The sequence below is a fragment of the Chiloscyllium plagiosum genome, unplaced genomic scaffold, assembly GCF_037043375.1.
Source record: "Chiloscyllium plagiosum isolate Xiang-an unplaced genomic scaffold, Cpla_swu_hap1 HiC_scaffold_35, whole genome shotgun sequence".
In the NCBI taxonomy this organism is placed as follows: Eukaryota; Metazoa; Chordata; class Chondrichthyes; order Orectolobiformes; family Hemiscylliidae; genus Chiloscyllium; species Chiloscyllium plagiosum.
Genome location: NW_028270173.1, coordinates 10,217,326 through 10,233,528, shown reverse-complemented (window position 1 = coordinate 10,233,528; position 16,203 = coordinate 10,217,326). Strand labels below are relative to the sequence as shown.

The following is a 16,203-nucleotide window of genomic DNA, read 5'->3' as shown; positions in this document are numbered from 1 at the left end:
TGTTTGTAAAAGCTGGGATTGTATACAAACAGGCCACATTTCTTCTTAGCAGTGGTTGCACTGAAAGAAATGTATTTCACTGTCTGATATCCTGTCAGATATCCTGAGGTTGTGAAAGGAGCCATACAAATGACAATATTTTCAAAATCTAAAGAAGCTTTTCAGTGTCAATCATCCTGCAGTGTGACACTCTGATATTGGAAAATCTACCCTTACATTCCAGAACAGAACATGGACTGTTTGATAACAGCAATTCATATTTTTATTTAAAATGCTGATTCGTAGGCAGCTGAAGGAACAAACAATCAAGTATGGATGTGGCACCTCCATTCCCAGGTGTTACACAAGGAACAGGGTAAAGATTCACCTTGAAGTGCTGAGTGCTTCCAGAAAAGAGATCAAATGATTCAACCTCGTCATCGCACTCATGAACTTATGATCGCGAGAGACCAAACTGAGTAATTAGTTACTCAATTGTGTGGTGAATATCATTAATCTCATACACCCTTTTCATCTGGCCACATAGTGGTTGAAATTTATGACATACCATCGATAAATTAACAGGCACAACTCAACTTGTCTTCAGACAATCAATCATATGAAGGAACACCGCTGGTAAAAAAAAAGTTTATTTAAGACTAAAAAGCAGGGAGTTATCCAGGGTCTACTTTACCAGAAGTACACCAACTCTCCTTCAACCTCTTTCACTATTAAAATAGTGATTTGTCTTTTGCACATCATTAAATAATTTTGACACATTAAACCAAAAAAACTTAGCTCTTCATAAATCTTTGAAAATAAAAAAAAATGTTCATTTTCACTGTGAAAACCTAAGGTGTGGCAAAGCATTTATTCACACACTTAAATAAAGTCAGCAAATATCATCTGTGGATCTCCAAGTTACCTGAAACCCTGTGCCAGACACAGGGGGCTCAGATGCAATGGAGTGGCCAAGTGGAAAATTGGATGTAGGTTTGCTCACTGAGCTGAAAGGTTCATTTCCAGACATTTTGTTACCTTACTAAGTAACATCTTCAGTGGACCTCATGTGAAGCAATGCTAAAAATCCCTGCTTTCTATTTATACCTTTGGGTTTCTTTGGGTTGGTGATGTCATTTCCTATGGTGAAGTCACTTCCGGTCCCTTTTCTCAGGGGGTGCTAGATGGGGTCTAAATTGTTGATAGAGTTCCGGTTGGAATGCCATGCTTCTGGGAATTCTCGTGAGAGTGTCTTGTTTGGTTTGTCCTAGGATGGATGTATTGTCCCAGTCGAAGTGGTGTCCTTTCTCATCCGTATGTGAGGATACTAGTGGGACAGGGTCATGTCTTTTTGTGGCTAGTTGGTGTTCATGTATCCTGGTGGCTAGTTTTCTGCCTGTTTGTTCAACATAGTATTTGTTACAGTCCTTACACAGTATTTTGTAAACGATGTTAGTTTTGCTCATTGTCTATATAGGGTCTTTCAAGGTCATTAGCTGCTGTTTTAGTATATTGTGGGCTACCATGATGCCAAGGGGTCTGAATAGTCTAGCAGTCATTTCTGAGATGTCTTTGATGTAGGGGAGAGTGGCTAGTGTTTCTGGACGTGTTTTGTCTGCTTGTTTGGGTTTGTTGCTGAGAAATCAGCGGACTGTGTTCATTGGGTATCCAATCTTCTTCCTGACCTCTCCGCCCCCACCCCAGTCTGACCTATCACCCTCACCTTGACCTCTTTCCACCTATCACATTTCTGACGCCCCTCCCCCAGGTCTCTCCTCCCTACCTTTTATCTTAGCCTGCTGGACAAACTTTCCTCATTCCTGAAGAAGGGCTTATGCCCGAAACGTCGATTCTCCTGTTCCCTGGATGCTGCCTGACCTGCTGCGCTTTTCCAGCAACACATTTTCAGCTCATTGGGTATCCATTCCTTTTGAATACATGGTATAGGTGATGCCACAGGAAATGACATCACCAACCCAAAGAAATGCAAACATACAAATAGAAAGCAGGAATTTTCAGCATTGCTTTGCATGAGGTCCACTGAAGATGTTACCTAGTAAGGTAACAAAATGCCTGGAAATGAACCTTGCAGCTCAGTGAGCAAACCTACATCCAAAAGCTCAACCTGAGCTACAAATTTTCTCAAAACTCGCTAATTGGAAAACCTTTCACCATTAGCATCAAGGGATTAGAAAACTGCAAACAATATGCCCATGAATCTTTGGTAAGTCATCCACTGTGTGAGGTCCCACGAAAAAAGGAGGAATGCTGAGACTCAGAAGGATTTCTCCAATAGATGTGTCATCAGCTTTGCGATAAACAGGCAGATGTGCAATTGCTGTGTAAATCCTACCTGTGCTTTGTTTTGGAGCAAGCTAGCTGCAGGCATGGGAGAGAAAGCTCATTGGTTGAGGCAGTTGTTCAATTAATTATTTTCACAAAGCTGTTACAAAGTCATAGACAACACAGCCTGGTCACAGATTTAAATCTATTTGTGTTCAAGGCCTAATATTGTCGCCTCCAGAAAGAATGTCAGTTGTTCGAAGTTTGCAAAATAGAGATATGAAGATGATTATTTCAGTTCGCAGTTTGACAGGTTCAGTATTGAAGTTGCTATGTACTGACAAAGGCAGGGAACTTGTGCATCTTTGGTATGAATGGAAGACTTGGTGAAAGGAAGCTGTTGCGATGCAAGTAGTTTTACATAAAGTCCACTGTATGTAACCAGCAACTGATAAGCTACTTCCTGAAATAAAAGAAAACAACTTTTTGTAAAAATCATATTAGAAAATGAAACAGTCAATAGCCTTGATACACTGGCAACACACTCATTGCAGCCCCATGTGGTTCACAAATAATCAAGTGTTTTTGGAACTTAACGTACAGTACCCATCACTAGAAAGGAAGTAGAAAGCAGTAAAGGTGAACCACCTGAAAACAGAAATCCCATTGGACAGAAGAGTACAACTTCTTCAATGTGGGCATGCCTGGAAGAGTGAAATTAAACCTGGGCTAATGGGTAGCAGATTGAAAACAGTGGGTGAATCGGTGGAATTCACTACCCTTCGGTATAGTGGATGACAAGAGAGTGAACAAATCTAAAGGAAAATGTAGACATTTTTAATGAGTAATGGGTTAAAGGTTATGGGGAATGGACAGGAAAGTGCAGCTGATGAGATTAACCATGATAGCACCTAATGGTGGAGCAGGCTCGCATTGCCTCCGTTCCGTATCACCTGACCTTCGTGGAGAAATTTATGAAGAAAAACACCTTTGACCACAAGTCCATTAGGAAGTGGTCAGCACGTAGTGTCCTTGAGACCCTTCGGGAAAAGGAGAGGGCGGATCCTATCGAGCGGTTCCCTGAGCAGACTGTCAAAGCCATTTGGCAGAATGCCTCATCGCCAGAACTTTCCAACAAGCACCAAGACATGGCTTGGCTGGTGGTGAGAAGGGCTCTGCCTGTGAGATCCTTTATGCACGCCCGGACTCTCAGCCGCACTGCACGCTGCCCTCGAAGTGGATGCGGGGGGGACGAGACTGTCACACACCTCCTTCTGGAATGTGCCTATGCAGAGGAAGTCTGGAGAGGAATGCAGTGGTGTTTGTCGAGGTTCGTCCCGAGCAGCGCCGTGACGCGGGACTCCGTGCTCTACGGCCTGTTCCCCGGGACACCGAGACGAACATCAACTGTGCCTGGAGGATCATCAACTCGGTGAAGGACGCTCTCTGATCTTCCAGCTGAAGGAGTTGACCCCTGCTGCAGACTGGCACATTCCAAGGTCCAGGACTACGTGTTGAGGGACGTGCTGAAGCTTGGGGCAGCTGCCGCCAAGGCACGGTGGGGAAAGACCACTGTGTAACATCTGCCTGCCTAACGAAGAACAGGGGGCCCATGCAGTCATTTGGGCTCTGCTGACGCCTCAGCTAATTATATGGGCATATGATTGAAAAATGTACAGACCTGTATAAAAATGATAAATTCTGATCTCTGTATGTACATGTTTACATATGTATGGCATGACCAAGTGTACAGACCATCAAATTATTTTATGAATAAAGTATATTTTTGAAATAAAAAAAAAGGCTCGCATTGCCTCCTCCTCGTTCTTATGTAAACCTAGCAATGAATTAAAAACTAAAAACATAGCACTGTGAACGCTGGAGATCAGAAACAAAAAATACAAAGTGCCAGGGAAACTCAGCAGGTCTGTGTTGGTAGTGACTGTGGAGAAAGAAACAGAGTTAATGTGTTGACTTTTCTTCTTCAGACCTCAAAATTATTTTTGATGTTCTTCTTTGTAAGGCAGCAGTGAATTTACATATAAGCTTCCTACAAACAACAATATAGTAATTTCACATCATTTGTTTCTTAGTGAAGCTGGTCAACAGCAATTTATATTTATACCACTCCTTTAACGTAGTGAAATGTCCTAAGGTATTCTGAAGCAAAGCTATGACACGGAGATACATAAATCAAGATGATGAACCAACAAATCATGAACAGACCAAACTTAATCAAACAGGTTTTAAAGAGCATCTTGGTACAGATTAGTGCACAGATAGCAGAATATTGGATTAGCTCAAATTTCTGGAAGGTCAGACACAGGAGAACAGCAAGGGGATATGAAAAGTACTCTGAAGCCTTTCAGCTTGCGTGCTAAGTAAGGGTTATTGTGAGTCAGCATGAACGTTGTGCAGACATTGAAAACTTGATACTTCGCAGCACAGACTTGCATTTAGACTACACCTTTAGGTAAGCATCTCAAGAAACATTAGCCAACGTCATCTGACACTGAGTGACAGATGTAGGTATTGGGATGTCGGATTTGCAGTGGGTTAAAAGCTTGGACAATGAGATAGACTTTAGGGAGCAACTGCAAGAAAACAAGAGGTGAAGAGGTTTCCAGAGAGAATTTCAGAGCTTAGGACCTAAGGTACAAATGGCAATAGCAGGGCAAAGGAAAGTGACAATACACAAGAGACCAAAACACTATGGTTGATAATACATTCACGTAAACACATTACCTTAGCTGTGCCTTTAGGCACAAGGCATGTCAGTGTGTTAAAAACATGCTGTGTTTGTTGATTGCTGTTCCGGCGACTGTCCTCATCATTCCCTAGTAGTGGAGTTTCTTCAGACTCTGCCTTGATGTTGGTCAGGGGACTGGATTGATTTGTTTCTATGACAATACAGAGGTGGCCCAGCTTCTGATTCAAAAGGGACTGTTGATTGAAAAAAAATCTAAGAGTTAAATGGACACAGTAGGTGAGGGATAAGGTGTTCCTTATTTACATGATGTTTGGAAAGTGAGACATTTCAGCTCCAGTCAGTTCTGCCAATGACATTATTGGCTCCAAATCCTTGTCTGCCTTAACCCAAGAAAACTGATCCTCAAAACAATCCAATTGTCCCAAGCAGCCCCGCCTTTTGCTGAAGACTGTGGATTTTCACAACTCTGTGAAGAAGTTGATATCACCCTTGAATGTTTGACTCTGATTTTAAAATTATGCCCCATTGTTTTAGACTTATCCCACCAGAGAAAGGTTTTTCTCCCTCTCTTACCCAATGAAATCCTTTAATTGTCTGAACCATTTCAGTGTGATCACTCCTTATTCTTCTTCTAAGTACACTTGCCCTTCAGTAAACTCTCCCACCACAGTGTTTCTCATGCACTGTCTTTTGCCCCTTTAAATGCAAAATTATGTTTCAAAAGTGACAATAAGAAAATAGCATTTGTTCAAAACAAACCATCAAATGAAAATAACTGAAAGTTGGCACAGATTCTCTGGCAAGCGCACGAAATGCTGATTCAGTTGCTGGGCTCAGGAAGCTAAATGAACCGACTTGCTAAACAAACAGCAACCAGGAAGTGAGCACAAAAGGCTGGAAAGGGAGGTGAAAAAATAGATCAGTTGACAGCCTGAAGCAGGCACCAACAGCGGGATCATTCCCAGTGAATGAAAAGTTGTTTTTTATTCGCAAGAAGAGAATGAAAGCAACCACTACCTGAAATCCAGACCCCGTCTGATGTCGTTCTTCCAGCAGAGAAGCGAGTCTCCTCTCACACTCCTTAACATCAAAGTACACAAAGCAGAGCTGGTGCTATGTCAAGGAAGGGAAACTGTTACTGGTTTTACTTGAACATGTTAGTTGATGAGCTTAATTCACCCAACAAAATGCAAGGCCATTGACCAATTGTTGGAGTGATAGGTGGCAGCTGAATTTAAAGTCAAAAAGTATGGTGCTGGAAAAGCACAGCTGGTCAGGCAGCATCCGAGGAGTAGGAGGGTCAATGTATCGGGCATAAGCTCTTCATCAGGAATTGCTGGAGAGATTATGTTTGGAGCACCGACTCTCCTGCTCCCAGGATGCTGCGTGACTGGCTGTGCTTTTCCAGCAGCATATTTTTTGACTCTGATCTCCAGCATCGGCTGTCCTCACTTTCTCCCAGATGAATTTTAAAACCAGTGAAGTGTAAGATGATGCACTTTGGTCAGAAGATATTGAAAGATGATAAAAAATAAAAGGGTACAATTCTAACTGGGGTGCAAGAGAGAAGGACCTGAGTATATTTGTGCACAGATTATTGAAGGTGGCAGGTCAGGTAGAGAAAGCAGTAAATAAAGCATAGAGTATCTGCAGCTTTATTTATAGGGACATGGAGTACAAGAGCCAGGAGGTGATTCTAAACTTGTACTAGACACTTGTTAGACGTCAGCTGGAGTATTGGGTACATGTGGGTACCACATTATAGGAAAGATGCCAACGTATTGGAGACTGTGCAGAAGTAATTTACAAGAATGATTCCAGAAATGAGAAACATCAGTTATGAAGACAGGTTTAAGAAGTTAGGACTATTCTCACTAGAAAGGGGGTAGCTGAGAGGTCACTTGATAGAGGTTTTCAAAATTATAAGTGGGCTGAACAGTGTAGCTAGGGAGAGAAAGTAGAAAAGAAAAAAAAAAGAAAGAAAGAGAGGGCAAGCATTTAATATGATGGGCAAAAGATATGTGAGCAAAATCTTATTCATACAGCAAGTAGGGTATGAAAGCACTGCCTGGAAATATGGTGGAGGCGGGTTCAACTGACACATTCAAGAAAGTACTGTACTGAAATGGTTTGCAGGCACATGGTGAAAAGTTAGAAAAGTCATAGAACTGGTGCGGGCATGATGGGCTACTACATAACAATTCGTAAAAATAAATAGAGGAAGGTGGTCTACCAATTTAGTTTATTCTTTCCAGCTTATTAACTCCACAGCTCTGTGGCCTTCATTTGGAAAAGGCGTGACCTTGCTTACCTTAAATCTGTATATTTTGCCATTGAAAAGTGCTATTTCAAACAGTCCATCAAATTTGCCATGATGTTAAACACTTCTAGCAAATCTCCTCCTGTAGGCTTTCCCTGCGCAATGAAGAACTAACCCAGCTTCCTTAATCCTTCCAGAAGATCCTCACTCAGTATCATTCTGTAACTGAATACCTAAAGCCTTCAGCACCCCCAAGCCATGACAGGGTTAGAAATAAAGCTTTTAAAAACCATTCCAGTTTCTGGAAAGGATACATGAAGCATACTTGTGCAATGTTTTGTTACATCCAAAACGCCAACCAAAATGTTGTGCTTCACAAGGTTCTCATTGGCCCAGATGAGTCGCATATCTGTGTTCACATTAATCTGTAAAATGGAGTTTAATTACATTTTAAAAAGAGAACCACTTGGTTAGCATTTGAAACTCTAGCCTAACATCAGTTAATCTTTCTGATAAATTTGTCTCGTGTGTACACAAGTACTGGGTCTTGGAGTTCAACCCAAATGTTCAGAATCTGTTCAATAATTAAAAGGGTTGAAATTACTGTCTGTGTGCTTGTTCAAAATCCCTCTCCCCTGTCATTGTTTTTTAATATCAAACGTGGCTCAGTGTATTGCACAAAATGATTCAAAGCCAGGGGGTTCACATGAGAGTCTTGGGGTACATCATCCAGGTTGATGCTGCAGTGTCAGTGGTACTGTCTTTTACTTGAGATGTTAAACTGAGGCTCCAAAAGTCCTCTTGAGGTGGGTTTAAGAGATCCAACAGCCTCAATTTTTAAAGTAATAGCAGAGGAATTCTCCCAGAGGAATATTCATCAATGTCACTGAAGAAGTAATCAGATCATCTGGTCATTATCACATTGCTGTTTTTGGAAATGAGCTGTGCATCAAGTGACGTCTGTATTTTGTGCATTGTAACAGTGACTATATTTCAAGAGGAACTCCATTGGCTGGGAGTGCTTTGGAATGTCCTGAGGTTGATAGGTTCTGTACAATTGCCAAGTTCCTTTCCTTTAGTCTCTGCATTCCTGGCTGTGCAGGCAGGCAGTCAAGCTGTTTCTGGCACTGCTGCTCTTATGAACTCCACTTATTTTCTGACTTGCTTTACATGCCCACCTTAGCTGCAGGGATAAGCGTTGGCATATACAAACTCAGAGGTCCCATACACATGACTCTGCTGCTTTAACCATCTATTAATACCAAATGGTCAGGGTGACAAATGCCACCCACATTCGAATTTTGTCTTATGAGAAGTAATATTCACACCACACAACAATCAGGCAATGATCAACTCCAACAAGAGAGTCTAACCAGATCTCCTTGAAATTCAGTGGCATCACCATCATCGAATCCCACAGCATCCATATCCGAACTACTGCAATTGACTTGGATTTTAATTGGAACAACCATTTAAATCCTTTGTCCATAAGAGCAGGTTAAAAAACTGTGAAATCAGTGATGAGTGATTTAATTCTACACTGATCCAGCATTCTACCTCCTTCCCAAGATCCACAAGCCTGACCACTCTGGCCAACCCATTGTCTCAGCCTACTCCTGCCCCACCGAACTCATCTCGACCTACCTCGACACTGTCCTATTCCCCCCTAGTCCAGGAACTCCCCACATATGTTCAATGCACCACCCACGCCCTCCACCTCCTCCAAGACTTCCGTTTCCCCGGCCCCCAACGCCTCATATTCACCATGGATATCCAATCCCTCTACACCTCCATCCGCCATGACCAGAGCCTCCAAGCCCTCAGTTTCTTCCTCTCCTGATGTCCCCAACCGTACCCTTACACAGACACTCTCATTCGTTTGGCTGAACTAGTCCTCACCCTCAACAATTTTTCCTTCGAATCCTCCCACTCCCTCCAGACCAAAGGGGTAGATTCTAGATTAGAGTGGTGCTGGAAAAGCACAGCAGTTCAGGAAGCATCCAAGGAGCAGGATGCTGCCTGAACTGCTGTGCTTTTCCAGCACCACTCTAATCTAGAATCTGGTTTCCAGCATCTGCAGTCCTTGTTTTTACCCAGACCAAAGCGGTAGCCATGGGCAACGGTATGGGCCCCAGCTATGCCTATCTCTTTGTTGGCTACCTAGAACAGTCCATCTTCTGTAGTTACACCGGCACCACTTCTCACCTCTTCCTCCGCTACATTGATGACTGCATTGGTGCCACCTCATGCTCCCGCGAGGAGGTTGAGCAATTCATCAACTTCACCAACACATTTCACCCTGACCTTAAATTTACCTGGACCATCTCTGACACCTCCCTCCCCTTCCTGGGCCTCTCCATCTACATTATTGATGACCGACTTGACACTGATATTTTTTACAAACCCACCAACTCCCACAGCTACCTGGATTACACCTCTTCCCACCCTACCTCCTGCCATCCCATATTCCCAATTCCTCCGCTACCGCCGTATCTGCTCCCAGGAGGTCCAGTTCCACCACAGAACACACCAGTTGGCCTCCTTCTTTAGAGACCGCAATTTCCCTTCCCACGTGGTTAAAGATGCCCTCCAACGCATCTCGTCACATCCCGCACCTCCGCCCTCAAACCTCACCCATCCAACCGTAACAAGGACAGAACCCCCCTCCGGTGCTCACCTTCCACCCTACCAACCTTCGCATAAACCACATCTTCCAACGACATTTCCGCCACCTCCAAACGGACCCCACCACCAGGGATATATTTCCCTCCCCACCCACTTCCGCAAAGACCGTTCCCTCCGTGACTACCTGGTCAGGTCCATGCCCCCAACAACCCACCTTCCCGTCCTGGCACCCTCCCCTGCCACCACAGGAATTGCAAAACCTGTGCCCCCACCTCCTCCCTCACGTCCATCCAAGGCCCCAAAGGAGCCTTCCACATCATCAAAGTTTTACCTGCACATCCACCAATGTCATTTATTGTATCCGTTGCTCCCGATGCGGTCTCCTCTATATTGGGGAGACTGGACGCCTCCTAGTAGAGCGCTTTAGGGAACATCTCCGGAACACCCGCACCAATCAACCCCACCGCCCCGTAGCCCCACATTTCAACTCTCCCTCCCATTCAGCCGAGGACATGCAGGTCCTGGGCCTCCTCCACCTCCACTCCCTCACCACCCGACGCCTGGAAGAAGAACGCCTCATCTTTCACCTCGGAACACTTCAACCCCAGGGCATCAATGTGGATTTCACCAGTTTCCTCATTTCCCCTTCCCTCACCTCACCTCAGCTCCAATCTTCCAGCTCAGCACCGTCCCCATGACCTGTCCTACCTGCCTATCTTCCTTTCCACCTATCCACTCCACCCTCCTCTCTGACCTATCACCTCCATCCCCACCCCCATTCACCTATTATACTCTATGCTACTTTCTCCCCACCCCCACCCCCCTCTCATTTAACTCTCCACTCTGCAGGCACCCTGCCTCTATTCCTGATGAAGGGCATTTCCCCAAAACATCGATTTTCCTGCTTCTCGGATGCTGCCTGACCTGCTGTGCTTTTCCAGCACCACTCTAATCCAGCATTTTCAAGACACAAGTTAGGAGTGTAATGGAATACTCTCCACTTGCCTGGATGAGGGTAGCTCCAACAATACGCCAGAAGCTTGATATCATCTCGAAAGAAGCAGTCCTCTTGATCAGCAACCAACCAGTGATGCACAGTGACAGCAGTGTGTACAATTTACAACTCACCGAGGCTTCTAAAACAACACCTTTCTGACCCATGACCTCTACCACATAGGGTAGCAGATGCATGGAAATAACACTGCCTGCAAGTTTGCATCCAAACCTCATACCATCCTGATCTAAAACTGTATTGCTGTTCCTTCACTGTTACTTCATCAAAATCCTGTAACTCCCTTCCTAACAGCACTGTGGGTGTAAATACTCTTCACGGACTACAGCAATTTAAGACGTCGTCACCTACTTCTCAAAGGAATTAGGGATGGGAAACAAATTTGCTTTTGCTGCTTATATACTCATCTTTCTTCACTCATCATCCTGACTTCTGCTCTTCAGGCATTGTCAGATTAATCAGGAAAATGTTACATGTCTTCTTGCGCAGATCTACCATGACTCCTGTGTAACTTATAGGTGCCTAATATATGAGTTTGGTTGGAAGAGAGTGGCAGTTGACGTGCCTCTGTATCTGTAGTGACAAGCTCTGATATTCTGCACATTTAAAAATGGTCTACCTTTATGGTTCATCCTGCCATGAACTTACTGATCCTGAAGCACATTGTTCGGAGTTTAAGGTCATAAAAATTGTAGTAGCTAAAGTTTTCTTAGATGCAATGGCAACAGTCACTTCCATAAATAGTCAGTGCATCTCATGTTTAGAGATTTCTCTGAACTGCCTCCATTTAATTATACAGCTTTACCAAGATGTGGAGCAATGGGTTTCTTCTTGTGGGTAGAAGACAGAGGGTAGTGGTGGAGGGTTGTTTTTCAGACTGGAGGCCTGTGACCAGTGGAGTGCCACAAGGATCAGTGCGAGGTCCTCTACTTTTTGTCATTGACATAAATGATTTGGATGCAAGCGTAACAGGTACAGTTAGTAAGTTTGCAGTTGACACCAAAATTGGAGGTGTTGTGGACAGCAAAGACGGTTACCTCAGATTACAACAGGATCTTGACCAGATGGGCCAATGGGCTGAGAAGTGGCAGATGGAGTTTAATTCAGATAAATGCGAGGTGCTGCATTTTGGGAAAGCAAATCTTAGCAGGACTTATACACTTAATGATAAGGTTCTAGGGAGTGTTGCTGAACAAAGAGACCTTGGAGTGCAGGTTCATAGCTCCTTGAAAGTGGAGTCGCAGGTAGATAGGATAGTGAAGGCGGCATTTGGTATGCTTTCTTTTATTGGTCAGAGTATTGAGTACAGGGGTTGGGAGGACATGTTGCGGCTGTACAGGATATTGGTTAGGCCACTGTTGGAATATTGCGTGCAATTCTGGTCTCCTTTCTATCGGAAAGATGTTGAAAAACTTGAAAGGGTTCAAGAAAGATTTACAAGGATGTTGCCAGGGTTGGAAGATTTGAGCTAGGAGTAGACGGCGGCCACTTGGCCCCTCAAGCTTGCTGCACTATTTAAAATGATTATAATCTGATGACTCCACATTCTCATGGGGCACCACCACTGTGAGCATGGGGTCAGCTGAGGAGGTAGGCCTCCCGATGTTGAAGAATAAATTAAGAGGATTCTGAAGAGCCCAGGTTGTAATGAAGGGAAAGTGAGGTTTCCATCTTTTGCTAAGCACTGGTTCCTATTGTCCTTTCGAAATCAAGGCAGGATTGGTCTTCATCTGTGCTGCAAGACACAATTACTGAAAGAAACCAATATATGCTGGGGTCATATGCTTGAGGTTGTATTTGAAGCACATTGGTTGTCTGAGTTCCCCTGTGCGCTGAGATGCCACAAAATTATAGATTGTTTGTATATCCCATGCGCCACCACATGAAAAAAAACCTTACCCTGTTGTTAAAGGCATTGTGCCATATGTTCTGTCATGCCACAGTCCTGCCCTCAGCACTGAGCTCCTTCACCTCTCAATGAAAGGCTTAGTACAACTCCCCACATGACCTGTTAATACTCTACATCTTAGCTAAGTGTACTGAACGCAGCTTGAAAGAGAAATTTAAAAACAATCGCATTTGCAGATGTCAAATGATGAGAACCTGTACAGATAAAGGTCGATAGAATCAATGCTTAACTGGTTTCACAAGAAACGACACATGGGATTATTTCATACCTTTTGATTGTGTCGATGCAGGAGGAGGAGGAGGATGGTGGTCAGAAGTACAGAGATGGTGCTGATTAGAAGGCAGAAAGCCCAGAAAAAGCTCTTCACGTATTGGTCCAGGTAGAGGTGAAAAGTTGAGAAGAGACAACACCATACTGCCAGATAAAACACCTGAAAGATCAACAGCCACTGTTACACAGGTTGCACTACCTACCAGTCTGCTGGCCTATCCAAGACTGAGTCAAAACACTCGAAATAGGACAAAAACCTCAGAACTCTCTGTCCTCTTCCAGCTCCAGTATCTCGCATATTCCTAACTTACTTTACCCTGCAATTTATACCTTCAGATGTCTAGGTCTCAAGCTCTGAAATTTCCTCCAAACAATCTATTTCTCTCTCTTCATGTAGATGTTCCTTAAAACTTACCTCTTCATGTCCTAATATTTGAATGTTAAATACAATGCTTATTAGAAATGACTGAGGCTGTTCTTCCAAACAAAAGGGTTTAGATGACAATCTAGCCATTTGTGAAAACCTTAAATTGGTGAATCACAAAATCATTATGGTGCAGGAGGAGGCCATTTGACCAATAATTCCTGTACCGGCTCTATTATCGAATGTCCCTACACATCAGAAGTATCCAAATAATCATCCAATGCCTTTTTGAATTAACTAGACCACTTCACCTTAATTTCTCAATTTAAAAAAATGGACTCATGAAACAAATTTGTGATATTATGCTGATCTTGCTGTTCTGTAACATTTTCATATCCTCAGCAACTTGACATGTCAGCTGTTCGGAGACGAATATATTTAGTGGAGTGCTTTTAACATCACTTGCCGGTCGGGTATTTTATGAAATCAAGCATATGTAGCTTTACTCTCCACCCAATTTTACTCTCCACTGAAGTCAATGGAAAATGATTTTTATCCAATCAGGATCAGTGTTCTGACCAATCATGTGGGGCTCCTGCTTAGACAATCAAGTTAAAGCTGAACATAAAAATTCAAAACAGGAAAGGGCAAATTGGCCCTTTGAACTTATTCCACCATTCAGTATAACCATGGCTGACCTGGTTATTCTACATGCGTGCCTTTAACCCAATAATATTTCACCTCTTGCTTATCAAGAATCTACCCACTTCTGCCTTAAAAATATTCAAAGGCTTTGGTTCTGTCACCTTATGAGAGAGATTGAAATTATCTTCAATTTATATTTGATCAAAAATAGATGTGTTCTCTTAAAACATTTTGTTCAAAAGACATTTGACGTGGACTAAGTTTGACAGTTGAGTTTTACAACAAGCTGCGTGATATGATACTCCACACAGATCAGAGATTCAACTTGAAGTGCACCTCCGTATTTGGAATTTGTGGCATAGTCTAGGAAAAAGTTTAATTTCTGACTGTAACTACTTCAGTGAGGTGTCCAAGTAGACATAAAAAAAGAAAGAATGAGCAGGATTTAGCTTGACTGCAGCAGTTTCTTCATGACTCGCTGATAATGACCATCCAGAATCACCTGTGGAAAATGGGCTATTTACTGGAAAGCAGTCACTGTCTGAGAAACCAAATTCCCACCATCTATCATTACCTATTGGGGGGGATGAGAAAATTAGAATTATAGAGTCATGCAGTAAGAAAACAGATCCTTCGGACCAACTCGTCCATGCTGACCAAGTTTCCCACACTAAACTAGTCCCACTTGCCGGTGTTTGAGCCATACCTAAACCTTTTCTATTCCAACGTCTTTTAAATATTGCAATTGTACCTGCATCTACCACTTCCTCTGGAAGTTCATTCCATATATGAACTTCCAGAGGAAGTTCATATATGTGAGAAAAAGTTGTCCCTCAGGTCCCTTTTAAATCTTTTTCCTCTTGCCTTAAAAATATACCCACTGGATTTGAACTTACCCACCCCAGGGAAAAGCCCTTTGCTAATCAACTTATATATGTCCCTCACGACTTTATAAACCTCTGTAAAGGTCACTCCTAAGCTAGAATGACAAAAGTCCCAGCTTATTCACTGCCTGACCAATTGGAATCTCCCAGCCTGGTCTGAGTTTTTTCCAGCTAATTCATTTAGCAGTCCTCGCTGTATCTCAATGCCAACCATGCTCTAACCAATCAGCACCCACTTTTGCTGTATAAACAGATACTCCCTTTCTAAATTTGGTTCCTTGCAAGTCAGTGCTGATAAGTGCAAGACCCTTTGACCCTTATGTCTCTCGGCAACGTCTAGGGTTACAGGTCTGGAACCTTCCATTCCTGATCTCAACAGGAGCATTTTGTTAGTCTTGGTGTCACCAGCCTTGGCAATTTAGATGGTGCTAGCTCAACCAGCATTTATTGCCCAGAGGTGGGGTAAGAATCAACCATATTGATGAGTGTCTTGAGTCACGTGTAGGCCAGATTAGGTAAGGATGGCAGTTTCCTTCCCTCAAGGATGAAGTGAACCGCATGCATTTTTACAACAACTGGCAATGGTTTCATGATCATTATTAGAGTCTTAATTCCATATTTTTATTGAATTCAAATTCCCAATGTCTGCTATGATTTGATACTGGGTCCCCAGAACAATACCTGGATCTCTGGATTACAAGTCTAGTGATGATACAACTAGACCACCACCTCCTCACGACACACTGACTTCTACTGGTTACATACACAGCACATGACCTGCCAGTGGAACCAAGGCGACACTCCTGGTTCAGAAGTGACAGTCACTCACAAAAAAAAACTTAACAGACCTCAGAGACAACCAATACTACTTTATCACAAGATACAGGGCACAAATCATTGTTATCCCAGGAAAAGTGGATTGGTAATGGAAACTGGAAATAGGAACCATGCTCACCTTACATTCCCAATTATAATCAAGTCATAGTTAAAAAGAAATGCATAGAAATCCATACAAAGCATTTCACCTATTACTTAGATCTATCTCATTTCAAAGGGGTTGGAAGTCAACAGGAAATGCAGGATCACTTACTGGTGCAAGCAGCATCATGAAGCCAGTGGAACTGAAATACATGTATCGTCTTACTTCTGTGCTCATTAGGGATGCTCGAATGGGCAGCTCATAATCTTCTGGTGGCACCTGTGCAGCAGGAAATCATGCCAGGGAGAGAGAGAGAGACAGGGAGAGAGAGAAAAAATATAAT

The 16,203-nt window shown here is 43.1% G+C and overlaps 1 protein-coding gene across 6 annotated transcripts in view; it reads right to left on the bottom strand.

Moving 5' to 3' along the window:
* The window catches only part of tmem268 (transmembrane protein 268), a 43,430-nt gene that overhangs the window by 3,530 nt on the left and 23,697 nt on the right, over window positions 1-16,203 (bottom strand). For 5 of the 6 annotated variants that reach the window (XM_043678254.2, XM_043678251.2, XM_043678253.2 and 2 more), the window contains exons 5-10: window positions 16,032-16,139; window positions 13,047-13,208; window positions 7,547-7,657; window positions 5,990-6,079; window positions 5,008-5,205; window positions 240-2,725 (exon numbers count right to left, since the gene is read on the bottom strand). In XM_043678254.2, coding sequence (XP_043534189.2) covers window positions 2,552-2,725; window positions 5,008-5,205; window positions 5,990-6,079; window positions 7,547-7,657; window positions 13,047-13,208; window positions 16,032-16,139 — 843 coding nt within the window. In that variant the 3' untranslated portion in view covers window positions 240-2,551. Of the gene's footprint in view, window positions 1-239; window positions 2,726-5,007; window positions 5,206-5,989; window positions 6,080-7,546; window positions 7,658-13,046; window positions 13,209-16,031; window positions 16,140-16,203 lie in introns of those variants that run through there. The other variant, XM_087979214.1, reaches the window with a different exon arrangement.